Source organism: Phacochoerus africanus, chromosome 15 (assembly GCF_016906955.1).
Source record: "Phacochoerus africanus isolate WHEZ1 chromosome 15, ROS_Pafr_v1, whole genome shotgun sequence".
Lineage (NCBI taxonomy): Eukaryota > Metazoa > Chordata > Mammalia > Artiodactyla > Suidae > Phacochoerus > Phacochoerus africanus.
Window position 1 is genome coordinate 98,310,018 of NC_062558.1, and position 20,786 is coordinate 98,330,803.

The window sequence follows — 20,786 nt, forward strand, 5'->3', positions numbered from 1 at the left end:
TAATTTCGAAGTCAGGGTGTTCAAAAGAGCAACCCCATGTGCATATGATTGTGCATTTAAAATCTCATGTTTGTTAGAGGCTAGACGACCCTGGGGCATCTGGGAAGATGTTACCAAACAATACAGATCTCTGCTCTGATTTGCATAGCTTTGTGTGTTTGAAATGCATTTGATGAGTGAATTTTCAAAGGCCTGATCAACACTGGCAGCTCCCTCTGTGAGCCAAAGAGCACAGAGCAACTGCCCCATGACAAGCAGAGTGAGCAACTAAAGGGTTGTCTCTGTTAATGAAATGAAATGCAAGAACATATTTTACTGCTGTCATACTGTGTCAAGCAACAAGGCTCAGCACCAAAATTGATCCTGAAAATATCTGACAGACTAAAATGTTCCTTTACAAATAATCTTGTAAACAGAGGGGAGCTTGAAATCAATGAGGACTAATAGACAATAGAAATAAAATATTTACTTGGATTGCATCAAAAGGCCAAAAGAGAGGTCCATATGCAGGCATATTGATCTTGAGTTGGGGACATGACCGTGGTCTCCACTGCTTCAGCAGAGTCAATCCTGGTGTGTCCAAGGCTTTGTGCATCACTCTTTTCCTGTGTGATGATGCCATAGGTCCTGCTTAGCAGCTGGCCTTATTTCTGGCTCTCTACCACAGTTTTCATCTTTCTTATTTAATTTTTCTTTTTTGCATGGTGAGCATCTATGACGAAAGTTCTTTTTTGGGGGACAAGGAGGAGAAGCAGCAAACATTTTGCATCGAGGTACATGGTGAGGAGAGGAGGGCAGGACAAAAATGGTGATTCTGAGATTGATCTGCATATTTGTATCTACTTGCTCAGGGCCCCTCTTGACTCTGTGCTTAGAAGTAGGCTCATCTCTAGAGAAGGAAATTATGTGCCAATGTATGCTATGATAGTAAGAGAAAAATATTTTTTTTTCTTTTTAAGGCTGCCCCTATGGCATATGTTCCTGGGCTAGGGGTTGAATCAGAGCTGCAGCTGCCTGCCTACACCATGCCACGGCAATAAGGATCCAAGCCATATCTGCAACCTATACCACAGCTTGCAGCAATGCCAGATCCTTAACCCACTGTGTGAAGTCAGGGATCAAACATGCATCCTCATAGAGACAACATCAAGTCCTTAACCCATTGAGCCACGATAGGAAATCCCAGGAAAAATATTTTATTTTCTCTTAGGAGAATTTTTAATTTTTACATTTCTTTAGAGAAAGGACAATATTTAAACCTGTGGAAACATTGCCTTACATGAAGCAGAAACGTGAAAAGCTTCTTCACTAAGAAATCACTACACAGGGAGTTCCCGTCGTGGCGCAGTGGTTAACGAATCCGACTAGGAACCATGAGGTTGTGGGTTCGGTCCCTGCCCTTGCTCAGTGGGTTAAGGATCTGGCGTTGCCGTGAGCTGTGGTGTAGGTTGCAGATGCGGCTCGGATCCTGCGTTGCTGTGGCTCTGGCGTAGGCTGGTGGCTACAGCTCTGATTCGGCCCCTAGCCTGGGAACCTCCATGTGCCGCGGGAGTGGCCCAAAGAAACAGCAAAAAGACAAAAAAAAAAAAAAGAAATCACTACACAAAGTTGTTTAAACCTTATCTGTGGAGATGGTCTGACTTTTCCTTCAAAGTTCTGCTTTTGTCATGAAAGTTAAAAGGACCTGAGACCTTGACTGTCTTAAACTCACTCAGTCTTATAACTCTCCCCTTCTTTACTAGATTTAATATGTTCACCTCTCTTTCAATGCTCAAGATCCATAATCTACACATTTTTGGCAATTTTACTTGAAATTTCTTATAATTCTGTATAAGTTCACTGACTCTTGCTTCTTCACCTCAGGTTAATTTTTAGTCCATGTCATGGGACTCAATCCCTATCACTCCATCCTAAGATGAAAATGAACTAGTGATTTGGTAGCTCCAATGCCCATTTGCTAATGAACACACCCAAACTCTCAATAACATACAATATCACCATCTCCTCCTCTAATCCTGAAACCCATTCTGTTTTTGTCTTCTTGTGATATGTCTGGTTTTCCACCTACCTTCAGGCTTTCCTTCTCAGTCTTTGGATGTGGATGTGTTTCTGTGAAATCCTTCTCCTTTCCCTGTTTTTTAAATGCTAATATTCCTCAAGAATTAATCCTCCTCTTAAACACTGTTTTCTATCTTACCCATATCTTTAATTACCACTTACAATCTAAATTCTCATTATTCTCAAATGAATACCAACCTCTACTCTGAGCTCCATATCTACCTAACCATGTCTCAAAATCACCTCCTATTTCACCCAAGCAAAAATCAGGTCATGAGGATCCTACTCTCAGATCTGCAACCATCCATCTGTCTCTATCTTAGTGAATGGCATTGCCTCCCTCTGACTTCCAGATGGACAATCTTCGTATCATCCTTGACCTTTCTCCCCTTCATCATCAATATCTTTTTCCTTAAGAAGACCTATTGGCTTTGCCACCTAACTAGCTCTCAAATGCTCGTCTCTCCTCCTACTGCCCCCACTCTAATCCTGTCTACTGTTAGTTTTTACCTGAAAACTATTCTGGTTGTTATTATTCTCACTTTTTCACTCCTCCAAGCAGAGGAAAGACTGCTTAATTATAAACCAAATCATCTCATTTTCTAGCCTACAACCCTGAAGTGAGTTCTTTAAATCTTTAACATCTGATCACCATCTTGTATAGTTTAAGTTCCAAACATATTGGTACTTCTGTTCCTTGAATATGTAATGTTATCTCTACCTTGGGGCTTTGTACACGCTGTTTCTCTGTCTAGACTGTTATCTACACTTCCTTGCCCAACTAATACAACTAACTCCTGTCTAGCCAGTACCAGCTAATTCTTCAAAAACGCAGCTCAAATCTAGTTAAAATGGCACTTCCTCAGGGAAATCTTCCTAGATTAATCAGTGTGTATCTGTCTCCTCCATCGGACCATAGGTACCAAGTAGGCAAGGAACATGTCTATATTACTCACTGCTTTATATGCAGCACTTTGTAGGCATCCAGAAAACATTTGTAAAAGAAATGAATGACAAATTAAATGAACATGGATGATGTTGGCATGTGATGGGCTGCCAGATCATTGCAGGGAATCTTTACTTATGTACCAACTAATGTTATAGATTAAAAAAAAAAAAACCATGACCACACTCATTTACAGATTTACATAGATCTTGCCATGAGAAAAGCCCCTCATGGAGAAGAAGATACTGAGAATCATAAACCTAGATCATAAAATGCACTTATGAATCTATTTTCATAGAGCTTTTAGAGCTTTGCTGATGAAAGTCTTAGATATGAATCCCTTCAGCCTTCAGAGCAGCAGCATCAAGCCTAGGGCAGCTGAACCAAATGGTAACATATGCTATACCCATTTTCTATATGTTATGACATAAGATAATATGGAAAGTGCTGCTAGCTGGGACCAATTTGAAAGTATTTTTTTGTTGTTTGGTATTTTTTTTTAAAAGAAGTGATTGGGATCTTACTTTCAAAAGCACAATAAATTAAATCAACAGCAAAGGTATAAACTGAATCAGTCTAAAATACTAAAATTCATTCATTGTGTTATTAGGCCACCTCCAAAATGATATTTAGGAAGTATATATAATCATATTATAACTGTTTATAATATGAAGGGTGCTAAATTGACAAAAAGCAGGATATAAAGTTGTAAATTACTATAATTTTAAAACACAAAGATAGTTAATAGTAGTTGTGCTTAATTTTTTCAGATTTTTTCTATTTCTTTATCACTATATTATCTCTATTAAAGTGAAAATATAAAATATTTTAGTTGCAAATTAGCCATTATTACAAATGAAACAGTGACATTAATCTGTGGTTTTGTTTCACTCCTGCGGATGACTATAATCTGGCAATATAGCTGTGGTATATGTAAATCACTTTATCTGAGAGCAAATTTTATATTAAAAATTCTTATGATTATTATAATAAATGTCTATTTCAATTTAACTTATTTCTACATATAGGCTTTTTTTAAGAAAAAATACATTTTACCTATAACTGCTGGGTACAGTATTCAATAATTAAGATAGCAATAATCATATAACTTGAAAATATTTTACTTAAGAATTAGTCTGTATTTATATATCAGAAATGCTTAGAAAGAAATAAAATATCTGCTTCTTTCATTTGATTTTCTCTATGGTTATTTTTTTACAAGATATAAATGTGGAGCTAGGTCTCTGTACCCAAACAGTGATTTGTTACACTATGTATCATAACTTATTCTTAAATATAACCATTGAAATAATCATTAGGTTTCATATCAGTCACCCACTAAACTGCAAGATCCTTAGTAGTAGAAAAATATGTTTTCTGTTTGGTACATACTCTGTAAAGTATAATGCCTGACTCGTCACCAGTAAATTGCTGTTTATTAAATGAATTAATACATATTCTCTAAGGAAAATAATGTGTATCTTTCATGATACATGCTACTTTCTGCTCTAAATAAGGTTTAGTGATCTTCACCTTCAATTTGAGGGTGTCTTTGTAAACTTCTAATGTCTTTGTAAACATAACCTAATCATTTTAAAAAGGGAAGCCCTTAGTGGATAATTAGCAGCAATCAAGAGAAGCTTAAACATGCCATACAGGTAAAATTTCTGTCAAGAATAATTTTCTTTGTAGGAAATATATCTCATGAGAGAGGCTGAGAGCACATATCCTGCAGTACAGGGGTTTTGAGAACCATTTTACTGGGACATTTCCTTCAAGTCAGTCTTTCTGGACCAGCCATCCAAACCCAGTGCTTGGTACAGTTTTTGTGAAAGGGAAGGTCTGTTTTCTGCCATTGAAGTCTGATTGTGCTAACATCTATTAAGTTTCTCATGAGTGAGTTTCTAAATGTCTCAACTGAATTGATCTTTACAGAGCCTTATTTTTTTTCTTTTTACCCAAATATACATGGTCAACGAGAATACCAACAGTAATTTTACATGGATGAATAATATGATCATTTCAGTTGGGTTTTTAAAAGTACTAGTCATATCTTCAGTTGATTTTGCAAAATCAAGGGGACTTTAAAAAAAATAAAGCTTACATAGTGGAGCCAAATTATCTCCAAAGCTTACATAGTGGAGCCAAATTATCTCCTCGGTTCAAAATGGTACAGAATTTGTGATCTACATAGAAATTTAGAAGCATACAAAGTTACTGAGGGAATTTAGAAATTAGAGCCTGTTCCAATTCCCTGAAATGATGGCAAACCTTTTAAGTTCCTTAAAAACAAAGTGAAGCTGTAATGTACTTAAGGGGAAGAAATCCAATACAGAGAGAAAACAATGCTAACACACATAGATGTTAGTTCAAATAAAAAGTATTCCCTGGGGAATGGTTTATAGTTCATCTTCTCTGAATGATAGAACACCTAATTAAAAAGATGCTTCCAACTTAAGTAATCTTCAAGTATTAATTATTTATTAGAAATCTATAGAATGCTAACAGCATAAAAAGCATCACAACACCCCCTCTAGTATTTATTTATCAATTTTGAGGAATAAAGTTTACATTAAAAAAATCTCCCTAGAATTTAGATCAATGGTTTTAGATGTTTTTTTCATCAAGCTATTCCCACTTTCTAAATAATAATCCATATTAAGGTATGTGAGTTATGCATTCATTTGAATTTAGTATTGACTGAATAGAAAAATAAAACTATCCTAGTTGATGTACATTCAACTATAAAAATAATGGCTAATGTATGATCTATTAAATTTCAAATAATAATATTTAGGTGTAGGTCATGATTTCATTCCAGTGCCCTTTTTTGTTCTTTGTAAATCATAATTGAACTTTCTTTTAACTAAATGTTACTACTTTTACAAAAATATTTGTGGATAGTTACCAGGCTAGATTTAATTTAATGACAGCCTACCAAATTGAGACTAGTTGCCTACATAAGATTAAAGATATCTTGCTCAGACAAAATTAGTTTTATGTAATAGATAGGCAATAGTTGTCTGTAAATCAAACCACATAGCAAATGAATTAGGGTATATTTTTAATGATTATTTCTACAAACATTAGCATACACTTTTTATAACCCTTTGTAATTTACCAAGTATTTTTACACATTGCTATCAATTAAATCACAAAAATCTCATTTGATAAGTAAGATAATAAGATTGAGAGGCAGTTGACATGATTAAAATCTGTTCATTGGTAATGACAGAGCCAGGAGCAGAACCCAAGGCTTCTGGTCCTCATTCAGGGTCATATTTTTCATGCTGATGGATTCTCTTTTCATGTGAAGAACTGTTGCTATATCGATCTTCTGTCTGAATCTGAATTTCAGTATGTGTTCCTTCCTACGTTTATTTGAAGCATGTGCAAGTGAACCCATACATGCCCAGAATTCATGAAATAAACACACAGTTTAATCTCTGTAAGGCCAACAGTACACTGAGGATATAACTAATTCATAATTGATTTCCCATTACTGATCAATTTTAAACCAGTGACTGGCCTTAATTTGGGGTAAATCGAAGTTACTAAAAACTTTCACGAGAGAATGTTTTAAGTTTAACAGGGAAATAGATCGAAGAATATTTCCGTTTAAAAGACCTATGACTTTTCTAGTAACTCAACAAATATTTAGATAGTTGCTCGAGTAGATTTTAGAAGAATTTTAAATATTATCACTAGTGTATATATATATATGTATATATACATATAATGTATATAAAATGATGTATAATACTATACATATATATATATGAAATGACTCATAGTAATCTTACTTAAATATATAAACTCAATAAAAACTTTGCTGACATAAATTATAAATATGACCTTTTATATAACAAGGAAATTTATCTAGTGATAACATCCAATAATAACAAAGTTTTCTAACTTTTAAAACTGATAAGTTACCTTAAATGGCTCCTCTCTACTATCTCAGAATGATTTGTGTAAACACCAGAAACTAAAGTCTAAGCTTAGCATTAATACACATTTTAACATAATGTAGAAAAACAGAAAATTAATACCAGTCACCCACAGTATAAGAGTGGTGTTAAAACTGGCTTAACTTCCTCAGCAAATCTTGGCAGAGGCACTGTTGGCATCTGACCTCAGGAAGCCATTCTATGCCCCTCCAAAGAGCAGGGAAACCAAAGCAAACTAGATAGAGAAGAAATTGTGAATATATTTATGCAGCTTTGAAAATAATAGAATTTGTCTGTCAAAATGAATTATAGTAATTATTTAGTTCTAGCTCAATTTTTAAATCATCATCATAGATTCCCAAGGAAAATAAATAATTTTATTCCTTTTGCTTTTTAGTTTACTACAAGACCAAGCAATCAAATTCTTCTGTATTATATCTTTATCGATAATTTTTTTTTTTTTTGTCTTTTGAGAGCCGCACCCGCAGCACATGGAGGTTCCCAGGCTAGGGATCGAATTTTGAATTGGAGCTGTAACCTCCGGCCTATTCCATAGCCACATCAATGCCAGATCCGAGCCATGTCTGCAACCTATACCACAGCTCACCACAATGCAGGATCCTTAACCCACTGAGCAAGGCCAGGAATCGAACCCACAACCTCATGGTTCCTAGTCGGATTCATTTCCACTGTGCCATGGTGGGAACTCCTACTGATAATACTTCTTGACTGAAATTTTAAGTGCTCTGTAATAGTGTACCTAAATTATTTTTATTTAAATTACTTTCTTGGGAGAAAGGGAAATTACAAAGATTGTACTTTTTTAAAAAGTTACCTAAAATTTTTGCAGAAAAAGCCAATCTCAAGTTATTTCCATCTTTGTCAAAAAAATTAAGGCTTTTTAAAAAGTAAATTATTCTAGTAGATAAAACTGTATTTTGTCACAAAAAATGGCAATTAATGGGATGTTTACTATCTTATATCATGATAACTTAGTGACACTGAAGTTGTAAAGTAAAATTCATATTTTATGGCAAGATAAGAAAAATTCAAGCAAAAATTTTCTCTGCCCTTTAGCCTCCCCTCTCCCCACAGCGTTGTGTATCTGCATTATGCGTCAACCAAACTTCCCTAACCAGCTAAAATACCTGCTCAGCCATAAAGAGGAACATTCTCCTAGGATCGACAAGATAACTCTAGAAAGACAATATTCTTCTTGATGAGATAACATTTGTTTTTGATTTTTATAAGGGATCACATGATGCTCAGAGCTGGATTATGTAAACTGTCAGTAATTTTAGGCAAAGTCCTCTGTCTCAAAAACTTATATAACTGTGCCTTGAGTTCTAACAAGTGGAAGAGTTCTCAGAGCTTTTTGAGATGCATTTCCCAGGTTAGAATACTCAAATTTGGCTGGAATAAAATTTTCCATTTCTTTTATAGATCGACTGATTAATCTTTTTGTTGACAAAGTTCAATGTAAAGTAATGGTGTATTCACATGAAGAAATATTTCCAGCCTTATCATTGTTCACACAATTTCACAAAAACTGGTGAACACAACCACCATTCATTCAGAAAGTGTTTTCAGTGGGAGATAATCTGTTTACATTCATTTGTTTATACTGGATTTTAAACTCACCATTTTCACTTGTCCAGATGAGTCTTCCTCACAAAATTAAGGTTTCATGTTTAAGGAAAGATGTACTTACTAAGTCAGCATACTGTATAATACTTACTTTGGCTAGTTTGCTTCTTTTTCCTCATAAGCAATTAGTTTCTTCCTGTCAGAGTGTTGAGCTTTAAGTCCAACAAATCTTACTTCTATTCAATATCATTTTTTAAATGAAAATTAACCTACCCCCCAATTTTTACTTACTTTGCTTTAGCTTCTGCATCTTCATAGGCTTTATTAGACACATCATCCAATCCTCCAATCAAATGCTTGAAAGAACTGTCAGAGGAAAAACACAGTAATTAAAATAAATCCTCTGCAAACATGTAACAATGACAACCTTGTCAATGATACATTTAAACAATCTAAAAGCATTCATAGTAAAAAATGAATTCAGACATTTCATCTAGTACATTATTAAGAAACACAATAGAAAATGACATAAACTGAGCGCAGGGACTTCTTTGATCTTTTTAAGTGCTGTTAAGATTTTACATTTCAATTTTAAACCTCTATAATATTAATATATGCAAATGGTTTTGTGTGCTGTATTAAAGAACAAAATGGGCATGAAACATATAGGATGCTTGCTGATTTAAATTTAAATGTTGCTTCATCACTTCTACATACACTTTTTTTTTTTCAAACCTATAAAAAGGAGCTTGACACTCTGCTTGGGGGCTTCCTGGGAGGGGAATGAAGGCTATTATCTCAGGCCCTTGGGTAATGAGCTCATCTGGGGGTCAGGGTAACTAGAATGCTGAGCTAAATACAGTCAGTATTTCTAATACAAAAAAGGACATGAAAAAATGACTAGATAGAAAGCCAAAGAATCAAGAATTGTATTCTATAGAGTGTCAAGCTCTCTGTAATGAATTTATTAACGAATGTCAAACGAAAGAGAATGAATGGGCAACAGGCAGCAGTCCTTACATAATTTTCAAAGATATAATTAATGATAAAATAAATGATAAATATACTCCCCATGGCTGAAAATAGTTCAAATATAATTTTTGTATTGTTGTTTATGTGGTGAAATTCCCCATCTTCCCATAGAATGTCTTGGTCATTGCTTAAAGAAAGTTTGCTTTTAGAGAAACTCCTTAAGGCTAGATGTGCTTATATTGCAAAGTACAATATTTCTTTAATTATGGAAAAAAAAGATAATATCTGGTTGATTTTCTGTTTTTATAGATAATATGAAATTTAAGCACAGAGAGTTAAAAGTTATTTGTCCAAGATGACTGAAATTTAGGAGTATATCCAGATTATAATCCATATTCTCTAATACTCACTCCAGTCCTTCACAATACTAAATTTTTGTTTGTTTGTTTGTTTTGTCACACTAGTGGCATGCAGAAGTTCCTGGGCCAGGGATTAAACCTGCCATGGCAGCAATACAAGCAACAGCAGTGACAATGCCAGATCTTTAACCCACTGCGCCACAAGGGAACTCCTAAGATTTTTTTTATATAACCAAATTTGAACATTGTGAAAAGTCATTAACAGAGAGGAACCAAAGAGAATTAAGTGGTAAAACCAAAGAGCAACAACCACTAAAACAGCTTTTCAAATATACTTGGGTATATTAATAGATAGCATTCTTAAGACTTAAAAAAAAGTCTTACTCCAAGTATCTATTTGTTAAAACATCTTAAGCAGATTAGTGTGTTAGGAAAGAATTAGAGAGCAAACTGATAACAAATTTGATAAGGATGGAGACTTACTTAAGAAAATATGTTCACCCCACTAGGTTCAGTTAAAACCATGCATATCACCTTTTGAAAATACAATTTTATATTTCAAATATCAAAACACAATTTGATAGTTCTACTAGGAAAGTATACAAATGGAAGAGCCTACATCTTGCAAAACTTTACAGAGTTTTAAGAGTAGAAACCATCTAATCATAGCAATTAGTTTGAAAGTAAGGTTAGCCTGATTAGTAAACAAAACAAAACATTTTAGACCTGGTTATGAGCTATTTATATACATGTTTGTTAAATCCTGGTCTTATCAAATATTTTTAAAAAATGAACAAAAGAAGTATCTGAGGTATGACTTTTTTTATCTTAAGTGCCCTTGATTTAAAATATGAATTTTCTATGTGGTGCCAATGATCCAATATTTATTTATTTTTTACGACTAGATTAAAAATAAACACTATGTTCTTCCAAAATGCCCATTATCTTGATATGACAGAAAATTATTTTTGATGGAGTTCCTGTCATGGCTCAGTGGTTAACGAATCCGACTAAGAACCATGAAGTTGAGGGTTTGATCCCTGGCCTTGCTCAGTGGGTTAAGGATCTAGCGTTGCCATGAGCTGTGGTGTAGGTTGCAGACGTGGCTCGGATCCCGGGTTGCTGTGGCTGTGGTGTAGGCCAGTGGCTACAGCTCCAATTCGACCCCTAGCCTGGGAACCGCCATATGCCGCGGGAGTGGCCCTAGAAAAGGCAGAAAGAGGAAAAAAAAAAAAGAAAGAAAGAAAAGAAAATTATTTTTGAAATAAATTTCCTCAAGTTAAGGAAAACACTTTTATACAGTATGTAATCATTTTTTTATCATGGAAAAAATTTTAAAACTGAAAGAAAAAATTAAGGAATCACTCAGTTCTCTAATCACAAATAAAAATAGGAATAACTTTATGCAATTCTTTTTACTTTTTTTCCTACATAGTTTTATTGTTGTGGTTTATAGAGATGTAATCATAAAGGAACTATGATTTAATATGATTTAGTATCTTGATTTTTAACTTATTATATCATAAGTGAATACTTTTATTGCTAAAATTTCATAAACAGTATTTTCACAGCCAAAATAATAGGCCATTACATGTTTACACATTGTAGAATATCTGCTTATCCACCTCCACACACACACAGCAATCAACACAGATACATATACAGATGAAGAAGGGGGCATGGCAACTATCTATAAAAACATTTATATTTATACTCAATTATAGATTAGACATATGGAATTTCTTTTTGAAATAAAAATATGCAGAAGTATAATCTCAACTTTAGCATTGGAACCATATGTCCTTTATAAGTAGTCTTTATTTAGAAAGCAATACTGGCCAAGTAACATTTTTTGAAACATGAAACAATTGCATTCTGTTAATATTCTAAATCTTTGCAAATAATAAGTTAACCATTATAATTAACTAGAAGTTTAAGAAAATGCAGAATTTTCAAGCAATATTAGGAGTTCCTGTCGTGGCTCAGCAGAAACCAATCTGACTAGTATCCATGAGGATGCAGGTTCTGATCCCTGGCCTTGCTCAGTGGATTAAGGATCTGGCATTGCTGTGAGCTGTGATGTAGGTCACAGATGTGGCTTGGATCCCACATTGCTGTGGCTGAGGTGTAGACCAGTGGCCTGGGACCCTCCATATGCTGTGGGTGTGACCCTAAAAAAAAAAAGACAAAAAAAGGACAAAAAAAGCAATATTAAGTTCCAGACAACTGTCTCCGTCAATGTGTCTCTGCACTGATCAATGAATAATTTAAGACATCTTGATAAACATAATTGATGGCATTACAGGATTTTTCACTTCTGGTGCAAGTATCAACTAATTACTGTTTCATCTCTTCCTCTCACGGACACTGCAGGAACACCTGCCATCTGTGTGGCCTCTCATCAAACAGATATTTGAAAAAATATTACCATGGGTATCAGATGCCTTTTAAAATATTTACTCAGGTCCTATGACATTTCTTGATTACTAAAGGAGAAGACATTTGTTGTTCTATTCAGAAAGGGATTATAATAAAAAGTTTTGAAAACATCAACAATTAAATGAGTAGAAACCATAAATACTATTTATCAGTTATAACAAATATAGGAGACTAGAGGAAACTCATTAAACTTTCTTTGTAAACAAACTCACAATTCATGTGTGACTTCTATTTTAGTACTATAAAATATAATAGCCAATTTCACATATGCTCTAGATATATAAGCAAAAATGTAATTTAGGGCATTTCAACAGCAAAACTTATTGCACACAAAGTGTGAGACACTTTTCTGCTACTTTTCTTGAGAGTATAAAATCCAATTTCAAAAATTCTACAGAATTTTTTTAAGTGGGTGGATAACATGGGATTCGTTGAGTATATCAAGGTAGAAAAAGACCAAATTGGAAAATCTCTTATGCCTAAGGCTGGTAGTGTATACAAATTTGGAAGGAAGTAGTGGAAAAGAAAGAAGGAATGAAGGAAGGAGAGAAGGATGGATGGAGGAAGGGAGTAGGAAGAAAGGGAGGGAGAGAGGAAGAAAGAAGAGAAGGAGGGAGGGAGAGTCATCAAGAATGGTATTTATAGAAATTTTCCTTAAGAAATATCAGTTAAGGGGCTGTGTTTCTCATTCTAGGAAATCTGTCTGTTTTAGAACATTATAGTAATAGTAACTCAGTGGGTAATAATTTCAGTGATTAAGATGTTTTCACTATTAAGCCAAAACATCCTTCTGAAGGGAGATGATTACTCAGCGGTATGTCTAAAAAGTGTGTAATTTTGTTCTTTGGTTGTGATATGATGAGACTTCATCTAGAGAGAAATTGGCTATTATATTATTAGAAAGGCCATTCAAATATCAGAGATCAGCATTATCATGCTGCTAAAAAATAATAGCATTTATATTTCACTTTACAGTTTACAAAGCAGTTTTTTATGTTCATAAATGATGTGCATGTTCAATAATATATACGAGTCAATTTAGTTCTCACGACCTCCTGGCCCCTATTAAACTATATTGTTTATGGAACTGGTACAAAAATATTCAAAATAGAATTGTTTTGAATCCAAAATACAATGAGAGAAAATTTCAAAACATTTTTAGACCATTTTTTTCTTGATTATGTCCTTAAATAAGATGGTAATCTCTTTATTCTTTTTTTTTTTTTGGTTTTTAGGGCTGCACCCTGCAGCATATGGAAGGTCCCAGGCTGAGGGTTGAATTGGAGCTGCGGCTGCTGGCATAGCCACAGCTACAGCCACACTGGATCCCAACCATGTCTCAAGGCAACACCAGAGTCTTAACTCTCTGAGCGAGGCCAAGGATTTAAACCCACATCTTCACAGATACTAGTTGGGTTCATTACTGCTGAGCCACAATGGGAACTTCCAATGGTAATCTATTCTTAATAGTTGAAAATTATAAGTCAAAGGAGTCAAAAGTAAAATCTTAAACCAGAAAGTATCGCATATATTTCATGGCACTAAGCAAAACGTTTGTTAAGCATTATCTTAACTTTTCCACAACTCTTTTAATTTGATAGGTGTATATGATAATAGCCCATTGGACTTTAACATGAATCTTGGATAAAGCCTTTTTTTTTTTTGGTCTTTTTGTCTTTTAGGGCCTCACTTGCCGCATATGGAGGTTCCCAGGCTAAGGGTCCAGTTGGAACTGTAGCCACCAGTCTATGCCAGAGCCACAGCAATGCAGGATCTGAGCTATGTCTGCAACCTATACCACAGCTCACGGCAATGCTGGATCCCTAACCCACTGAGTGAGGCCAGGGATTAAACCCGCATCCTCATGGATGCTAGTTGGGTTTGCTAACCGCTGAGCCATGGTGGGAACTCTGGATAAAGCCTTTAAAATATATATTAAAAGAAAATAGGGAATTGGTGTCCCAAATTAGTCGGGGCACTTGTTGTTTAGCTAAGTCCAAGATTTTAGAGTTGTCCTTCATTATTCTGGGGTTTTTTTTAGTTGAAAAAAGTCTCTTAATTTACTTTGTAACTTTAATTTAAGGCTCTTGTGCTTGTCATGTTATTTTTTTGTTAGATTAATTTATTTTTAACTGAAAGAGTCACAACTATTAGTGGCTTATATTATCAAGTAATGTATAAATATATGTAATGTATATTGAGCCCCAAAATACAATAAAACCAACCAACCTCTACATTTTTACAGTTTATCCACCCTTCCATCCATCTACCCACCCATCTTTCCATCCATCCATCCAGATACACATACATATTTATGCAATGCCTACTATCCATAAATAGATCAAGTTACTTTGATTATGCAAAGAGAATAAGATACACTCTTAATGAATGCACAGCCTTATATTAGAGATAAGAAACAAACAGTTATACAAGGTCAGAGGTGAAGAATGGTTGAATACTTATAGGAAGGAAGGCTCTAGCGTCCATAAAAAGAATGTCATTGACTCAAAATTATATATGATGGTAGTTTCAGAGAAAGCGATGACACGTTTATTAGAAAATAGTTTTCTATCAGTATTTTTTTATTCTGCACATATGTTTATATTTGCAAGTGAAAATTACACAAACCAAAGTGTTAGACATTTATCTCTGTCTTTCCTTTGTAATAATAATCCCATATCTATCATGGAGATAATTCATTAGGGAAAATTAATTTCAGATAACACACATTTAATTTAGATCATTTTATAATTATAATTATACACTTTAAAAGGATCAAAATTTGAGAACAATGATCCAAATTGGCCTCGTGACCAAAGAAATTAAAGATGAGAATTACTTTCAGGAACTCTATTTTATTTATCATGATTTTTGTGGAACAAAACCTCTTATAGTGTAAACCAAGTTTTCATGTCTAATATGTCTATATAGTTGGTCATCTTTAGGGCAGATCTTGTTGAGTTAACTGGGCTTATAATATTAGTCAAATGACATGGTCTAATTTTGAATTTTAAAATTTACTTTTTTTTTTCTAATTTCAATGATAATATATTGAAATTTTGGGAGGCACTAAAGAACTTCAAGGAATAAAAGATTACTTGCAGTTCTACAGCCCTGAGTTAGACATTAATATGTTGGCACATATCCTTCTAGACTTTTTATTTCCAAGCTGGATATTTTCAGTACTTATTTAAATTCAGGCTATGTTTGTGCTTAGACAATAACCAACTTAATAGTTAAATGAAGGAAAAACAATGGTATAGGACAATGCTTGATTATGTAAAAACATCCTGCATGGAGTGACTAAATTTCTTGATTTTATTTGTTTGCTTATCTAATAATTTTATGTCAAAGAATTTATAGTAGCTATGGCTTAAGTTTTTATTTTTGTCTGTTTTTGACTTTTAATCTTTAATTGTTAAGATGTTATGTCTAATAAAGAATGTAAATTTAAAAAACCTATGTTTTAGAAGATGTATTTTGAGATTTTCCTCCCAAACTATTTTGAATTTGCAAATATTTTATCTTGGTTATATACAAGATTCCTGTATATAATTTATTCTAATCTAAGCATGATTGAATTCAGAATCTTCTGTATACTACCTTGCTACTCCAAGTAGGACTGGTGAGCTGTTATTTAGTTGTAAAGAGATAACTAGTGAAGTTTAGATAGTTTTTAGTTTCTATACTTTTATTTTTTGGAATCGTATTTTTTATTTTATTTTATTTTATTAATTTTTGTTGTTGTTGTTGTCTTTTTGTCCTTTTAGTGCTGCACCCATGGCATAGAGGGGTTCCCAGGCTAGGCGTCTAACTAGAGCTGTTGCTGCCAGCCTATACCAGAGCCACAATGCCAGATCCAAGCCGCATCTGTGACCTAAACCATGGCAATGATGGATCCTTAACCTACTAAATGAGGGGAGGGATCAAACCTGCAACCTTATGGTTCCTAGTTGGATTCATTTCCACTGCACCATGATGGGAACTCCAAGTTTCTAAACTTTTAGATTTGACATTGCTGAGATATTCAAGGGCAAGATGAGTGGATTCATATTTTTGAACACAGTATAGACCTACTGAGTTATTATCAAACTCATGAGGTGAGAGAGCACAAACTGCATACAAGTCATACACAGGAGGGTAATATTAAATGTGTAATAGTTTAAGATTAGTCTGCTAATTGTAACCCAATTAGCAATTGTATACCCAATGCGCTATATTTGACTAAGAGCTCTACCATACATAGGTGGTAAAGAAAGCTGAAACAAACATGTCTACTGGTTTACTCCAGCTAATGTGAAAATGAAGCCTGGGAAATTGAGAGGGGAAGGGGTTCCCTGAATAAAGGTCTGTTCTGTTCTCTCCAAAGTTTCTGCTTTACCCATCATGTTTTGGATGGTGACACAGATGTGGGAGGGCTAGGGTCTCATAGCATCTGTTAGCCTCTGCATGAATAGATTTTCCAGAAGAGAAGGGCTTTCTTACTTTTTCAGGGAGTTATTCTAAATCAGGGGTCAGTAAACTTGAGCCTATAGACTAAATTTGGCCTACAGCTTGTTTTTGTTAATAAAGTTTTATTGGAACACAGCCACCACCATTCTTTTATATATTGCCTGTGGCTGCTTTTCCATGTAATAGTGGAGTTGACTAGTTCCAACAGCACTTCAGAGCAAAAACTGCAGACCCTGGTTCTAAATCATTCTCCTCTCTTTATCTTGTCACCCTCGTACATAATCCAACATGAAATCTTGTAATTCTACCTTCAATTACCTGAAACAGTTCCTCTTTTTTTTGTTCTCCTTTGGTCCCAGCTACCACCTTCTCTCTTAAAAATTATAAAAAATGCTTTTTTGTTTTTGCTATCACTCTCCTCCTTACACAGTAGTTAGGCAGTCTTTTCAAAACCTAGGCTGGATCATGTCACTCTTTTAGGACTTCTCTGACTAGTTTCTCCTACTATACTCCTTCTGACTTTAGAATACATCAAGCTTGCATCTGCCTCAGGGCCTGTGTCCTCTGCCTGGAATATTCATTTTCTAGATCTTCGCATGGCTTTTTTTTTTTTTTTTAATGCCATTCAGGTCTCAGCTGAAGTGTGTCTTCTTAAGATAGGTCTTCCTGTTCTGCAAAGAAGTTCATTCTGTCCTTTTTGACCAGCCAAAGCAAAGCCTTCACCTCAAACCCTTACCGCTGTTACTGTCATTTTAACCCATTTTCATACCAGCATTTATCACTTGTTAAAAATTACTTTATTTATTTAAAGACCTGTTAGCATTCTTACACAGGAATTGGTTCCATGAGGTTGGGATCCAGTCTGTCTTATTCATCAATAACTCTTTAGGAAGTAGAGTATTTGCCTGATGTATAATAGAAATTTGAAATGACTTAATGGATAGATGGGTGGAGTTATTCATTCATTTACTCACTCATTCATTCACTACATGTGACCAGGAGAAGATAAGAAAATACTTAAGGATTTTGAAGAAAAGTTTTACTTAAAATTCAAGGCATATGTTGAAAATCTGGTGTGCTTCTCTGAGTATTCATTTACATGAATGATAAACTTTTAGGACAAAAGTTAAGTTAAAATAAACTCCTCATCTAATTTTTTGAGTCCTAATGAAGATATACATTGGTATAAATACAGGTGAAAGTGGTTTGAAACACTCAGTGAATTATCATTGAACTATATATATAGGACATTAACTGCGGGTAATTATTTTAGACTATGATGGAATTTACATCCGTGAATCCCAGTTGCAATTAAAGTAAAAGAATTTTAAAATGTAGCATAACTTTCATTTTCAATTAAAAGCAGAATAGATTAGAGTCAAATCCCATGTGGTAGATAATGCCTTTTGCATTATAGAGAAAAATTAGCTTCTAAGTATAGAGTTCCCTAGCAGGCCAAATTCATAAACTTCACTTTCCTTAAGGAAAGAACCTTCCCAACTATACTTAAATCAGACAGTCCATGTAGTGGACAGATTTCTTGTGGCTCACCAATTATTTTAAGTTAAGTAGTAAAAACTCTCTTTACCTGAATATATCAAATACATACTAAGCAAAGTAGACATTATGACTTACGCTCTTTGCCATTGATTTTCTGGGCCAAAATACCACCACTGTTTTGACATCAAAGCCAATGATGATGATTCATTCATAACCAATTAATTTCATTAAAGCAATTCATTTCCCTCAATGGAAATGAAATATCAATACTAAATCATTTATTTACCTTTTATCATGGTTCTGTAGATTCTCAATTCTAAGACCAGTTTGATGTCTTTTCTCAATAATAATACACAAATGTTCAATTTTTTCCCAGATTTTCCTATTCTCAAAGCCAGATCTATGGCAACAGTGGATACTTTATCTATTCCAATATTTTTCAAACTTATCTACTTAGAAATTATTTAAAATTTATAAATCATATAATATTTTAATCGAAATTGTCAAAAAATAAGTGGGCCATTTATTAAAAACAATAGAAATCCATATATTTTGCTTTATGTAGCTGTCTCAATTATATTAGCTATCAGTTGAAACAATCTACTTTTTGCTTAACTGCCTCTAGGAGTTCCTGTCATGGCTCAGTGGTTAATGAGCCCAACTAGCATCCATGAGGACGTGGTTCGATCCCTGGCCTCGCTCAGTGGGTTAAGGATCTGGCGTTGCCTTGAGCTGTGGTGTAAGTCACAGACACGGCTCAGATCCCATGTTGCTGTGGCTCTGCCGTAGGCTGGCGACTAGAGCTCCGATTTGACTCCTAGTCTGGAAACCTCCATATGCTTTGGGTGCGGCCCTAAAAGACAAAAAGACAAAAAAATAAAAATGAATAAATAAATAAATAAAAATTGCCTCTAGAAAACTTTGGCTTAAAAAAGAGAAAGAAAACTTTGGCTGAGAAAATTGGCATGGGAACATAAAATACTATGAAAGTGACTGATTTTTTTAAAGTAAGTTGAAAATGAAATTCTATGATGGCACAATAAACCTATCTCAAAATATCTTTTTAGAATGCTTACGTTATTTATGCCTTGAAACTAAACAAAGACAATGTTAGTCTCTAGCATAACATTTAAAAAAAATCAGCCTGTCAGTGGAGTTTTTATTTCTGATCTATTGTACTCTTTTTACTTCTTCTAAAAATCATTAGGTGCTATAAGATATAACCTTTAATGTCACAAATTAATGATTGGAAATTCTAGTAATAACAAAACTATCAAGGAAAACATGAAAATAATAACTAGCATGTGTTAGAAATTGTACAAACTATTTTATGAGAGCTCACCTTGTTTCATAGAAAAAGCAACTGAGGCTGACACAATTAAGTAATTACCTAAGGTCATAGATAGAACTAGTAAGTGTCAACATGACATTTGGATGGAGGCAACCTGACTCTAATACCCACAATCCCAACCATTACTCACATCACTTTTATCTCTCAACCTGGAAGCCAGCTGGTTAAAAGCTGGGACATGAATTTGGAATCAGATAATCCGCTTTCTCTCATTCTCTGCCTTTGTGGTCAATCCAATTCCCTAAGAGAACTACTTTTTTTTTTTTTTTTTTTAAACAGATCTTCCTGTTTCTTCTATTGTATTATATCTGTGGAAGTTCCAAGTAGGAAGTGTATTAGCCTGCTAGGGCTGCCGTAACAAAAATATGTACAACAGACTACATATTTTAAACAACAGAAAGCTATTTCCACACAGTTCTGGAGGCTGGGAGCTTAAGATCAAGATGCTAGCAGGGTGGGTTTTTGGTGAAGCCTTTCTTCCTGATGTAAAACCCCTTCTTACTATGTCCTCACATGACCTTTCCTCTGTGTACCTGCACTCCTGATGTCTCTTCCACTTATTATAAGGCACCAGTCCCTTTGGATTAGGCTCTTGCCCTTATGGCCTCATTTAAGCTTGATTACCTTGTAAGGTAATTTCTTTTATGAAGAAATATTAACAGCAATCTAGAAAATACATCTTGTATATCTGGGAAATTTAAGATCATTTTCATTTGTAACTTTTGAGAGGTTCATTAAAAGTTAAATTCTTGGTTTCCACTTCCCTTCCTGAACCATAAATTCTTGGTTTCCACTTCTTTCCCTGGACCAACATGTAATGACATTATCATGGTATTTCTCTCCCAGAGAGAGCACCCCAACTTCTTTCTAAAGCAAATTCCCTCTTCTTTATTCCTAATCACATATTCTTTGATCTCTCTCCTCTAGACTTCTGCTCCATCAAGTATAATAGTTCTTATTGTTCCACTGTCTCATTTAGACTTTCCCTTCCTTTCAATTTATAAACAGAATGGTATCTCCAATTTTAAAATACTGAATTATCCTTGTGACCAAATAGCCAGCTTAAAACAACTGCATTTCCTATTTCTCATCCTCATTTTCAGTTAAGTCTCAACCTACTGCAATCTAGCTTTCTGTTCTTAGTTTTCTTTCACTCTTATTCTTATGAATTT

The 20,786-nt window shown here is 34.3% G+C and overlaps 1 protein-coding gene across 2 annotated transcripts in view; it reads right to left on the reverse strand.

Moving 5' to 3' along the window:
- The window catches only part of PRKG1 (protein kinase cGMP-dependent 1), a 1,143,802-nt gene that overhangs the window by 108,186 nt on the left and 1,014,830 nt on the right, over positions 1-20,786 (reverse strand). For both annotated transcript variants that reach the window (XM_047759865.1, XM_047759866.1), the window contains one exon: positions 8,833-8,907. In XM_047759865.1, the coding sequence (XP_047615821.1) occupies positions 8,833-8,907 (75 nt within the window). The remainder of the gene's footprint in view (positions 1-8,832; positions 8,908-20,786) is intronic.